This window comes from Protopterus annectens, chromosome 2.part0 (assembly GCF_019279795.1).
Source record: "Protopterus annectens isolate FY-2018-M chromosome 2.part0, PAN1.0, whole genome shotgun sequence".
Lineage (NCBI taxonomy): Eukaryota > Metazoa > Chordata > Ceratodontiformes > Protopteridae > Protopterus > Protopterus annectens.
The window spans coordinates 328,100,629-328,113,946 of NC_056728.1; the positions used below are offsets into that span (position 1 = coordinate 328,100,629).

The window sequence follows — 13,318 nt, forward strand, 5'->3', positions numbered from 1 at the left end:
AAAAAATACTTTTAACATTGTTATAATTCTTTAAAGCAAAAATAACTTACCTTGTGCAAGATATTTGCTCGACCGACAGCTCCTATCTGACCAGTATAATTTATAAAGCTGATATTGCCTTCTGTAGCTCCATAAAGCTCACACATTTTGATATCACCAAAACGATCAATGAACTCTTTCCATATATCACTGCGAATGCCATTCCCCACTGCCAGGCGAACCTTGTGATTCTTTTCTCCTTCCACCTGTACAACAAATTATAACATGGTTTTCATACAAGACTAAATTGCATGTAGCTCTTTAAATAAATGCTAATGTGTACAACAAATATGTTTATTTTCATCTGTATCATAGAAAGGAAGAAAAATGGAACATACCAGCTGGCATTCTTTTCAACTGATATGGCTAGTTAGTATAACTCTGTTTGTTAGCCACAAAAATTAACTGATCCTTCACAGACCCTTTACAACACCAAGTTGTGCTGTGCTGCAAGTGTCTTCTTCTCCTCTTGACTTTTCCCATTAGGGATAGCCACAGTGGAACAATGGTCCTCAGAATGCTTGGCAGTGGAGCTTTACAGTGTTGAGTTGCCAGCCCAGTGCCCAACCTTCCACAGAAGGCACACACTCACACCTAGAGCCAATTTAGAGTGTCCAATCCACCTGCAGCATGTCTTTGGGATGTGGGAGGAAACTGGAGCACCAGGAGGAAGTCCATGCGACAGCAGGGAGGACATGCAGACTCCGCACAGAAGACACCCCAGCTGAGAATTGAACCGGAGAACCTCTTGCTATGAGGGGGCAACACTAACTGCTGCACCATTGTGGCCAGCCTAGAAGCATCATCCCTGTGTGGGCTTGAACCGCCAAGCTTTCTGTTAACAGCCAAACGCACTAACTGATTGTGCCACAGAGTGCATTAAATATAACTTTTCCTCACTCAGCTTCTTTGTCAGAGGCTAAAGACCTGACTGTGAACCAAGTTCAATCAGCAGCTTGGAAGGTGGGGAAGCTGGCTGGACACCAGAGAGTAATGATTCTGCAGAGTTTGCTCTCCTTTCTATGGGGAAAGGGATGGGGAGTGCTAGCTTATAGTGTGAACTCTGTGCTGAATCCCTGCTAAAGACTGGAGATAGCAGGAGAAAATATGCCATTACAAGGAGAGAGCAGTGGATGAAGCACCTCTTGAAGAAGTGGGAGACATTTCCCTTATAGACACCAACTGCAAGTCACCCCTTTGGAAAAGGCATGGATCCACAGCAGTAACAGAAAAGGTTTAAAAAAAAAAACAGAATTCTCCATGATGGATAACAGCTGACTCTGACTACTTAGTACCAACTTTACAGGGATGAAAGGCCTCACCTTGTGGAACACATATAGGCCAAACTGGTGAGAGGGAGCAATGCTCTATGGCCAGTTGGGGGGTGTCTTGATGTAAATATTATTTTCCTTGTATTTATGCTCAAATTGTACAAATTTATTGATCTTATACAACATATTTTTAAATAACTGTAATATATGAAACTACGAACATTGCAGCTCAAAAGATTTTCTTTTAGCAATGGGTGTAATACATGAAGACTCATTATTGTCTAAAAAAGGAGTTTTACTTTCTAGCAAGTCACCTATTGAAAACCAGTACTGGAATAGTAATTAAACAAATTTGGGAGATAAGAAATCAAACAACAGCCTTTGAAACTTACTAAAGAATTTAACTGTGCATCATGTGGTATACTAAAGGCCCTAAGCCAAGATGCTTTCAACCAGACATCAACAAATGGTAGTATTTAAAAAAAAAAAAAAACAGTTGTTGCTGGTAGCAGATAAAATAAATTCCACCTAGCCTGAGCAGACCTGTGTTAAAACGTCATAGTCCCAGCTAAACCTAAAATTAAGACGGCTCACAAATCATAAATGCATTTACCCTACGGCACCCAAGAGCTAGAATTTCTGAAACTGTATGTGTACACTTTATTAAACGTGCATCATTCCTGACATAGCAGCATGAAAGTTTCCCTTACACAGCCATTGTTTGCACACCTACATATGTTAAGTGTGAAACAAATGTCTAGTTAAACACTGACATCCAGCTAAGAGAAAATGCAACTGCATATGCTAACAAACTGCTTGTTGTTTGGAGTGGCAATGCAAACACTAACTTGAAAAGCTATTCAAGTTTAGACATGAAATTATAAATCCTGTGTAAAATGCAGTGAGGCAACAATGACTTGAGAAGAAATAAAACAATTCAGACCACAAAGGAGAAAAACACAGGAAGGTGTGGACTGCAAGCTTATTTGTACTTCATAACAGTCACCTGCTTAGGAGGTCCAACACACAATACATGACTGTCATGTACAATTTAAAAAAATATGCAATAACAACTATAAAACTATTTATAAAATACTAAGAACAACAACATGTAATGAAGGTGAAAATATTACCTCCTTCTACATATCACTGATACAGAAAGTACAGTTTTGTATTTATAGGTACAAAATACTATGTTCTTTTTCTTCTTCCTTTGCAAAGTCCTGACTATTGGGTAGAAGAATCCAGCAGCAGAGGTAGAGGCTGGCAAATAATAAGTAGCAGGAGCCAACAACAAACCACTTAAAAAACAGCTGTGGCAAACCAGCTCTAGACTTACTTAGTATATAGGCAGGTGATAATGCCTAGAGACAAGTAACTGCTGAGACTGTAAAATCTTTAGTCCTGCTCAAATAATAACGCACTGCCTGTGTGTAAATCAATAAAGTGCAAAATCTTTTTTCCCTTGCAAAAAAGCATGCAAAAAAAGTATAGGAATGAATAGTTTGGTTTAAAGCCACACTTAACCATAAAGGAAAGAAGGAATGCATTAATGATACCCTACCCTTATGGAAAACAAAAATCAAAAGGGCTCTACTGCTCAAAGGCAACTCTCTCAGACACCCTTCTTGCAGAAGTAATAGCCAACAGAAAAGCCCGTCTTCATGACAAATATTTCAATTCAGCAGTAGCTGCCGCTCAATCACTGAAATTCATGCTGCAGCAATGCAAGAGAATGAAAAGACAAGGAAGAGAAAGACAATTCAATAAGAATAAGCCAGTAAGATATTGAAGAGCCACACTCAATCTCTCTTGAAATTTGCTAAAATTTCTTTGCTGTACACCAAAATAAAAATCTCTTCCATTTTCTCTCCTCTACCTCCTAGTACTTCTAGCTCTAGCTTCCATAATCACATTTAAAATTGAGGACCTTCCATGATTCATATCCAAATATCAACACAGAATGAAGCTGAGAGTGGAGGAGATGAGCTTTTGAGCTTGCAGATGTCCAGATCTTCTGATAACAGAGATGAGGTCAGAGGTAAAGGCCATAGGGGCTTCTAAGAGGAAGTAAGTAGGTACAAGCCCCCGCAGGCCGATGGCCAATCTCTGCTATCAAAAATCATCTCCATCCTGTCCTGTCTCCTTAGTAATACCTTTGTAGAAGAGGTAGAGAGGGAGAAAGCATAGACATGAAGGTTTTTCCAACTGAAAGACAGAGCATCCACTTTCCAAGCTGTGTGTGTGAACCCCTTTGTATGCACTTTGGTTGCTTGTGGGGTGGTGGAGGAGAAAGCGAACAGATCTATGTCTGGAGTTCTGACACTGTCAATTTCTTCAAAAAACATGAAAGATTGTTTTCCATCGTGGGGGGATCCATTTGTCTATTTAATACATCTGCTAGGGAGTTCTGTTCTGTGCTCAGAAACCTTGCCTGCCTGAAGAGTCAGTTGCAGGCTACGTGAGTCCCCATAAAATCATTGCTTGCCTGCATAGAGAAGAACTGCTAACATCTCCTTATGCTAGATATGTAGATGCTTTAGTCTGGCAGGCCACTTGTCTTGTATCCACTTTCCATTTAGATGAGCTCCCAAGCAGTGTTCCCCTGTCAGCAAAATTAATCTGGTCCTCGCCTGGTCAGAGGTTACAGGTTTAGGGTGTTGAGCCCACCACTACCACAAGACCAATTTTGGAAGGTATTAGATTATTGTATTATTTGAATGACAGTGTCCAAATCTTGGCAGTTTTGTGTCCACACATTTACCATTGCATTGAGCAGCTTATGCAGTTTACATTGGGAAGCACCAGAATACAAGATGCCATGAACCAAGAATAATGCTGCTTGCTCTGCAGTCGTCAGCACGGTCCTGATAGATTGAAAGTGGAATGAAAGAGACAGAGACTTTTTTTTTGTTCAAAAGTTAAAAAGCTGCTGTGCTCAGTCTCACAGTCTCACACAGCACAACACACAGTCTGAGAGAGGGTACTAGACTGACTTTATTTTCACACAAGAATATAGCATCATAGCACTCTACTGATGATATTCAGATGCTGTAGAAGGTGTGTGTTCTTTTGAGCCAGAATCAGAGGCAAAGCCCCCAAGTAAGGATAAATTTGAATGCCTTGAAGCCTGATAAGACTGAGCCTGAATGAGCCAGAACCTTTGACCACTCTCAGAGGTAGATAAGCCAAAAGCAGGCCATGCAGTGAGAATAAGAAAAATCAGTTCGTTCGCATAGATAGATACTTGCAACTTAGCCTCTATGGGGCACATGAATAGTGCTTTTCTTGAGATCCAGTTTATATCCCAAGTGATTGCCCCCAGCAGAGGTAACAGTTGCTGTAATCGCCCAACATGCTTGAACTTGGGAATGTCAGATAAGTGTTGAGGATAGATAAATCAAAATTGGTCTCCTTTGTGGAGGAGGAACATCTGGCAGCATGCCTTTGAAAAAGTGTGGAAAATTGAAATAAAAAATGAATATGTATGATGATGAATGATATCAGCCTTGATGTCTTGAAAGAAGACTTCCCTCAATTCTGAAATCTTCCTCAATCTTCCCTCCAAAAGGAGCTGCCAGGCGAGAGTCCACTGGCAGCTGAAAAGGACTGACCCCGGTTCTGCTTAGAAAGGACTGACCCCTGCCTGTCTGATCTAGGCCTTAAGTGAAACTTTCTGAAGCCTGCCCTAAGCGCCCCCCTACCCCGCCCCCTAGACCCCTAGACTGGGAACCATAGTCCACCCCTAGCAGGCCCAATCCACCCTTAGCATTTTAGGGGCTGCACCTGCAAAAATCTTTAACAGTCTAAATAGATAAACTTCTGCATCATCTTTTTTTTGTTTTTAAAACTGCTTCCACTGCTTCCACAGGCGGTCCAAACAACACATCCAGACTGTAAGGAAACATCAAAATCCTGAATGTTACATAACAGCTAAATTCTGATCCTTCAACCATGCATGTCTGCGAGAACAGAACTAGTAGCAGCCAGCCCCTCGAGGAGGCCTGAACAGCATCAAAACCACACTGCAAAGAATGCTTACCTTGTTCAGACACACAAGACCAAATCAGCAATTCTTAACACTCACACTTCCGCCAATCCATCCACCTCAGATTTCAATTGTGAAGATGAAGGAGATTCAGCATATGAAATTGATGAAATTGAACGCAATTCATGCCTCAAGTGGAAAGTGAAGAGTATAAGCTTTCCCTTACCACCAAAGCCCCCTCCTTCTTGCCCAGAGGGTACAGGATTTACAACATTTTTACAAACAACTTAACTTTTAACCTTTAGGCCCCTGGCTGGTTCTGGTCTGGCTGGGACTCTTAACAAAAAATAAATACTTATGACCAACCTATAATATCTATCAGGCTTAACAGAGAGGCAGGAGGCAAGGAATCAGTTCAGAGAGCTCTGCAAAAACCATCTCCACCACCACATTCAACACAGGAGGAATAGCTATGGCCTATGCTGAGGCAAAAACAGAAATTCTAGCCCTTTTTTTTCTGTCAGAGTAAAATCTGGCCTTCCCATTTAAGTGCTCCCTCATGGGAAGAGTCTCTCTGATGAAAAAAAAATCCTCAGGGAGGAAGCTTTGAAGAATTGGAATCATCCACATCAGAATCAATATAAGCAGGGAAACTCTTGCAAGTCCACACAGAAGACTCTGAAGCCTGACACTGTTGTTCAAAACTATCAAACTCCCTGTCCACCCTAGGCCTCTTATCAGGTGGGGCAAGACATTTATGGTGTCCCCCTACAGTTATCAATATCACCTTTCTAACACGTTTCCGCTCTGCACTACTCTGCTCACTCTTGTGTTTCAGCTTACACAAGGATGATGTACCTCCAAGGTGCAAGGTGTCCAGTAGCAACGCTAGCAGACGATTTTGGACTGTGTACTGGAAGTTACTGTGAATCTGTGGATCCTGTGTGCCTACAGATCATGGCGGGGATAACTGCTGGTTTGTATAACTATACAACTTCTTTTTTATATACTAACCAGATAGGCACATTAAACACAAGTGCCTAAAACCTGAGGAAACCCACAAGCACAGTCTAGTTTAGTGACTTACTTAGATTCAAACAGTCGGCAGATGAAGACTGACTGAATCAAATCCTGGAGTGCAGGATGTAGTTTATTAGAAGCACATAACTGCAGTCCTCTGCCCTAAATCTCCACACCAGAATGCCAGAAATTCTACAAGAATGACAGATATATATATGCGTGTATGAATGTCTGCCTACTGGGGGACAGGAAGACAAAAGAGTTGTTCAGATTTGTCACAATACAAAAAGTAGATGTGTTCATGCTTAAGAGAGCTCCATAAATCATGCATACACAGCACATATAATCATCAAGCTATCCACATGTTCTGAACATTAGATAGGGGAGGTGACTTCAAATACTATTATATTTTATTCAATAAATTGTGGAACAAACCTAGTCATGCTCCCTAAAGAGAAAAACAATACTTCTGTACAAGGGGCATAGTGTAATTGAAAAGAAAAAATTCCAGACTAATACCAGACATTCCAGTCAAGAATGACCAATGCTGCCAGGTAACACTTTGTGGGGGAACTGCATATGTGTGTGTGTGTGTGTGTGTGTGTGTGTGTGTGTGTGTGTTACAGGGAGAAGGATAAAAGGGCATCCATAGACTGCTGATCTAGCAAAATACTGACCTGTTCCATTTTTCTTCCGGAATTACGGTGACTGTGGGATATGTCAGTACAGCCTTGCTCTCAGCTGTTTCCCATTTTTAAAGAAGTCCCTGTTTTTCTCTCAGGCTTTTTCTTTCACTTTTAAAATTTGTGATTTTTTTTTTGACTAAACATAACAGCGTATTTGACAGAAAATTATTTCTTTTTTTTTTTTTAAGTTTCAGGCTTAAAGAAAATTTATGTTAAAAAATTACAGAATAAGAGAACATGGGTTAAGTATTACCAACATTTAAAAAGTATTTCTGGTTTTGTGTTTAACCCTGATTATTTTTGTGTTTATCCCTGATCTTGAAGTGAAGAGATTACCAAGCAACTCCTCTTGTCACCCTTGGTACTCCCATGGTTCATTCTTTGAATTTTATCTAACATATACTCATAAAGGAAACGTAACTCATTTTTCTCTTTAGGTAGCATGACCAGGTTTGTTCCGCTGCTACTGGCAGTGACAGCTCCACTACTAAAGGTGCAACACGCCACTTTCACAGACTTCTAACTCTGATGTCTGTGAATTCCATAATGAGTTTTCTAGGCTTTTACCCAGGGCACTTTCTCTACACATGTAGGACTATAATTACGAATTCCATAACTATGGAGGTGTTAGGAACAGAACTCACAAATGCCAGTTAGATTAAATTTCATTACGGTATATCTGTTACTTTGTGAAATAATATTAAATAATATTAACATCGGGCTAGCATAAAGTGATCTGATATGGCCCTAGAAAGACAACACATTTTATCAAAGTGTTGTCAGATTTGCCACAAAACACAAAGCAGTTAAGAAAATGATTAAAACAGTATATTGCATATATAAATGAAACAGCTTCTAACTAAATATTTGCTTGCAAAAGTACAATTGTGTGTGTAAGTTCACTAAAACATTAGATGCTCGAGTACTGGGATAATTTGCTGCTCATTTGAGATGTTAAACTGAGGTCCCATCTGCTTCACTGGTTGTAGTTCAAGAGGATGTAAAAGATCCCCACGGCACTAAGCAAAAAGGGCAAGGATTCTTTATACACACACATTTACATACATCTCTGTTTACGTAGATATCTATAATCTATCTGGGTGGTAATTTTGAGTGAAATGCTCCAATGCTGACATCTGTTGTTGCGGACACATTTTGGTCAATAGGACAGATGGTTGACAGGTGTTTCAGATCAACAGTTCTTGGGGCAGGGAAAAATCTTTTCACCCTGGGGATTGCGCAGTCTCAGAGTTCTTATATATAATTAGCAGGGGGTGAGTGGCTTGCCTCCCTGCTAAAATAATGTCTTTAATTTTCCTATTCTGAGGTTGATCCTCAGAGCATATTCAGAAGCAGCATGTGGACATTTTGCCATCATCGTTAAGTTGTCGACTTTTATGGCACTGATATTCCAGCTGTCTGCCCCAAAGGATTAGATTCATCTACATATACACACATCAATATATTTACATGTATATCTATATATATATATATATATATATATATATATATATATATATATATATATACATATACACATACACACACATTTATATATGTATACATATATATATATATATATGTGTGTGTGTGTGTGTGTGTGTATAGATCACACACACACACATACACACACGGATTCCCTTCACTAGCTCAAAGTTTCAAAACTTCGAACTGCAAATGATGTAGATCACAAGATCAAAGTTTTGAAACTTCGAACATTTTGAATGGAGATCACTGTACAGTGTTGAATAGGAAATATACCACTTTCCTCACTGTAGTGCACTCTTGGAATTGGTATATTTATTTAGCAGGGGGTGTGGGGGATGCAGGGGGTTTTGCCCTCCTGCAAAAACATACATTTTTTTTTGATTTTTTTTTTAATTACAATTTTGATGGTCTCGACCACTTGCAGTTCGAAGTTTTGAAATTTTGAGCTTGTGAAGTAGATCCATACACACACATACATTGAGCCTTTGTGTGTGTTTATTTCTATTTATTCAGTGAAGTTTTAAGTATATATATACACACACACACATATATATATATATATATATATATATATATATATATATATATATACACACACACACACACACACACACACACACACACAATCACCTTTACATTTTACAAATTTCACAAATAAAGTATTTTCATTTTCCTTAGTCCCATAAAAAAATTCAAAGGATGCAGTAAGTTATGTAAAATATGCTTGAATATCCCCGGTCCTTCACTACAAACACTTATTTTTCATAAAATATATGTACATATTTTTTATTAAATACTTTTCTGTCACTCTTGCTTCACATATTTCCCCGACAATACAAAAACTCTCAATTTATCTGATGCCTTTATCTCTTTTTTCATAATATCCATGCAAGATCATGTATAAGTTAATTTTAAAACCTTTCAAATGTCATTCCATAAATTTCATTTCACAAAATTTCTTAATTCTTTTACATTCCAGAAATATTTTTTTTGTAGTTGCTTCTTCTTTACATGCAAAACATACTATTTCTTCCATAACACCTCTTTATTCTACCTGTTCCTGTCCAAATCCTGAAATCTGATTTTCCACTAAAATATTCCTTTACTTCCATGCTTTTTATATTCCTCTTTTTCCCAGTTCAATTTTTCTCCAAAACATCTCATATTTTGCTTCCATTATTCCTGCTATTATCGCATCCGATTCATATTTTTTTAAACCTCCAGTGATGAAGCATGTGCTACCAGATTTACCAATCCTAAACCCTTGTCATTGTCCATTAAAAAAAACAAACCAAACACTTTTTACTGAAGTCAGTTTGAATCGTGTGTTATAACTAAAATAATCTCTACTACTTCCTTTTCTTTAGTATATGGTAACATATACACACTTTTGAGATAACCTAACTCCTCCAGAATTATTGAACTAATTGCTTTTTTTTTCTTAAATGTTAAGTCTTCAGAATGCACATATTTCTTGTATTTCATCAATACATCATTGCCATTCGTCTTCTACTAGTTTTCTTTTCCCAACTATTCTTAAAAGGATATTTCATTCCTTGAAAATGAAATTCCTCCTAGCTTAGTTATTTCTACCAATTATTTGTCTCTGCAATACACTCCCACAGTGAAAGCCTTCCATAGCTTACTTGCAGCTCCTTTTATAATAATAGTAAATAATACACAACTCACAGGGCATCCCAGCCTCATTCCTCTCCAAAAAGACATTCTTTCACTACATCATCTGTTCACTACTAGCCTCTCTTCATTGTTTTCATAATCTGATTTTAAGAAATTGTTTTTAATTACATATTTACTACATTCCGCAGATGTTAATGAATACCTTATCAAACATTCTACTTACATCAGCCTCCTCTAATCTAACTTCCTTATTCCTTACTTCTTTTGTCATCATCCACCACCTCCTACACTAAAAAAAAAAATACTACTTTAACTTTTCTTCCTTTTACTACATACGCACCTTCTACAAATATTCCTGCTAATACTTTCTCAAATCTTCCTTGAAGATCTTCAGCAGAATTTTAAAATCCAAATTATTTAAAGGTCTCCAATAAGAAATGTCATGTCTCCTTTTCCAAATAAACGTCATTATTCCCAGCATTACTAAAACTTTTTTCTTTCCATTCATTTAAGTTTTTCTTTGTCAGTCTTCTAATTCCTTTTACATCGTATAACTTATTTCATCCCTCCATGTTACTGAATCATTGTTAAATGACTTAAGAAACTTAACTCTTCCCTTGTAACTTATTTCAGTTACATTTCAGTAAAATATTTGCTGCTTCTTCTGGAAACTTTTTTACTGTTTATTTCTCTAACTTTCACTTTCTTATACGTTCAATAAGTGTAATACACAACAATTTTCATAGTTTTTGTTTACTATAAATTCTTCCATTTTCAACTCTCAAGTCTCTTATTAAATGTTCATTTCTTACAATTTTTGCTAAATAAAATGAAACTTCCTTTTTCCTAGTAAGTAATTTATTTGTAAAATAACATTGATCCAAAAAGAACCACAAATTCCCTGTAATCTGTCGAAACTTGAACATAACGCTTCTATCTGCTTTTACTAGCTCAGACTTCATCAGAAATCACCAAACAATAAAACTGCAACATAAACATCAAGCCACATGTATTATGGGACATAAATAGTCCAATCAATCACTACAATCAAGAATATTGACTACAGAAACATTAGCAATTGGTTCTTGGGTAACATCCAGCATCATTTCCCAATATATCTCCTGGTATTCTAACAAGTTCTCCTAGTCTCCACTCCATTCAGGTTGGTGAATCCTTATATATATATATATATATATATATATATATATATATATATATATAAATTAAACTCATCCTTACCTAAACAGACTAAATTGTGTTTGTAAAGAGTACTGTTTTCTTTATTAATATTGTAAACATGTTCATACATCATATGGTGTCTTTCCCATGTAAAATACTGCACAGAATATATATATATATTGGTCTAAATACTACCGCCTGAGGTGGCACAGTTGTATTTGCCTCTGCAAGAAATAGTCTCATCTCTACTAGATACTGAATCCAGTCTCCAAAATAAAATGGCATAGGGAGCATGCCCCACATTTTGTCATCCTATATATGGTATTGATATTGTCAAATCTACTGTCCAAGGTATCTAATATTCTTCTCCTCCTTAAAAATAAAGTGTACATTTAGTCATAATATATTGCCTAAAAATAAGTTTGAATGTACAATACCTGTTCCAGTTCTTGCTCAATTTTCTTAATACTTCCACTGTTTGAGCAACAGGGTAAAATCATAGCCTTTTGTAAACTTACTTTGCTGGACATCTCTGTTGGTAAAGCCACCCTAGATGTTACCCCTTCATTTTTATAACAGCTTTAAACCTATCCATTCTTTCTCTCGATGTCTCCATTTCCACCGATTCTAATAACCCATTTCTTCCTTGACTAGACTAATCTTTTGTTTATACAGGTAGTTACTGGTAAATAATAAATAAGATTTGGAAAACTTGATCTTCCTATAAATACTGAATTTGTAAACTATTCCATCAGTATTTCTTTGGTTATACAATAACCTTTTTACTTCCCCTATTCTTTATATAAATCCATCACTTTTAAAAAATAAATTTCACAATTTTTTCTAATTGGATTTCCATATCTATTATCTCTTCATATTTTTATTTCCTCCTTTCTAACATTTTTTTTTCAATTCAACATAGAGTTTTTATATTTCCTTTCAAATTAAGTCTACCACTTAACTTCAGTTTTTTATAAAAAGGAACCACTGAGTTATGAAAATGCAATACTTGTTTTTATTTCCTTCTTCAAAATCTGTTCTGGAATATTATTCCCTGTTAAATGTTTAATACCTTCCCCTTCTTAATTATACTTTCATGTTCATAAAAGTCTATCCATACATCTAAAATGATTAGAAAAAATAGTAATGATTATTTCTTTTAAACCTTCAGACAATAAAATAATTGATTTCCTGCCTTAACATATGTCTTATTTGTGTACTGTCTTTCTTTCTCCTAGTGTTAGGTGTCCACATTTCATCACCGCCATTATTTTCTTCACATTGTATCCTATTTTTCTCTTTCTTCCCTCAAATCACAAATAAATCCCCCTTTTACTACAATCCTCATATTTACAACCACAGATAGCTTTATATTTTTCTAAAACCTCTTCTCTTTCCTTAAGTTCTGTACTCAGATATATACCTAGAATACGTCCTCACCCTTATCTCACATCACTGCAGGAACTCTGCCAGCACTATTACAAAATTCAAAACCCTTACCTTGTTTCTTTTAAATAAAGCACAATACCCCTAAACATATTTCTTGCCCCACATGCTATAAAGTGATTCGTCTACACAGAGGATACTGGTTGTAGCCTAGATAACTTTGCATACCTACTTCTGAATTTTATGAGGAGCCTGTACATGAAGTCCTCAAAGCACTTTCTTAAAACAAGCACATTGTCTGGAAACAAATTTCTTAGCTGTTCAGAAATAGGAAGTATTTCTTTACGGATGAAAAAGTTAATGCAACTAGAAGTTTAACTATTGGGTGTACAGCAGCTGCAAGCACAGAGACTGCACTTTCTGCAAATATTTTGGGTGACATGAGAGCAGCAGCCTTTAGATACACAATTTAACATTTTGTGCTGTGTGTACAACAGCTGCTTTTTTAAAGCTGCATAAAGTAAAGATAAGCAGGCATACCATCAAACTCCAACAGCTCAGATACCGTACTCTAAAAGATGAGAGAGATGATGCCTACTCGTGATGATTTTAACATCACAGCA

General features: G+C 36.9%; 1 protein-coding gene across 1 annotated transcript in view; it reads right to left on the reverse strand.

Moving 5' to 3' along the window:
* LOC122793087 (long-chain fatty acid transport protein 6-like) overlaps positions 1–13,318 on the reverse strand; it is a 1,586,067-nt gene that overhangs the window by 890,532 nt on the left and 682,217 nt on the right. The window contains exon 5 of the mRNA XM_044060808.1: positions 51–245. Coding sequence (XP_043916743.1) covers positions 51–245 — 195 coding nt within the window. The remainder of the gene's footprint in view (positions 1–50; positions 246–13,318) is intronic.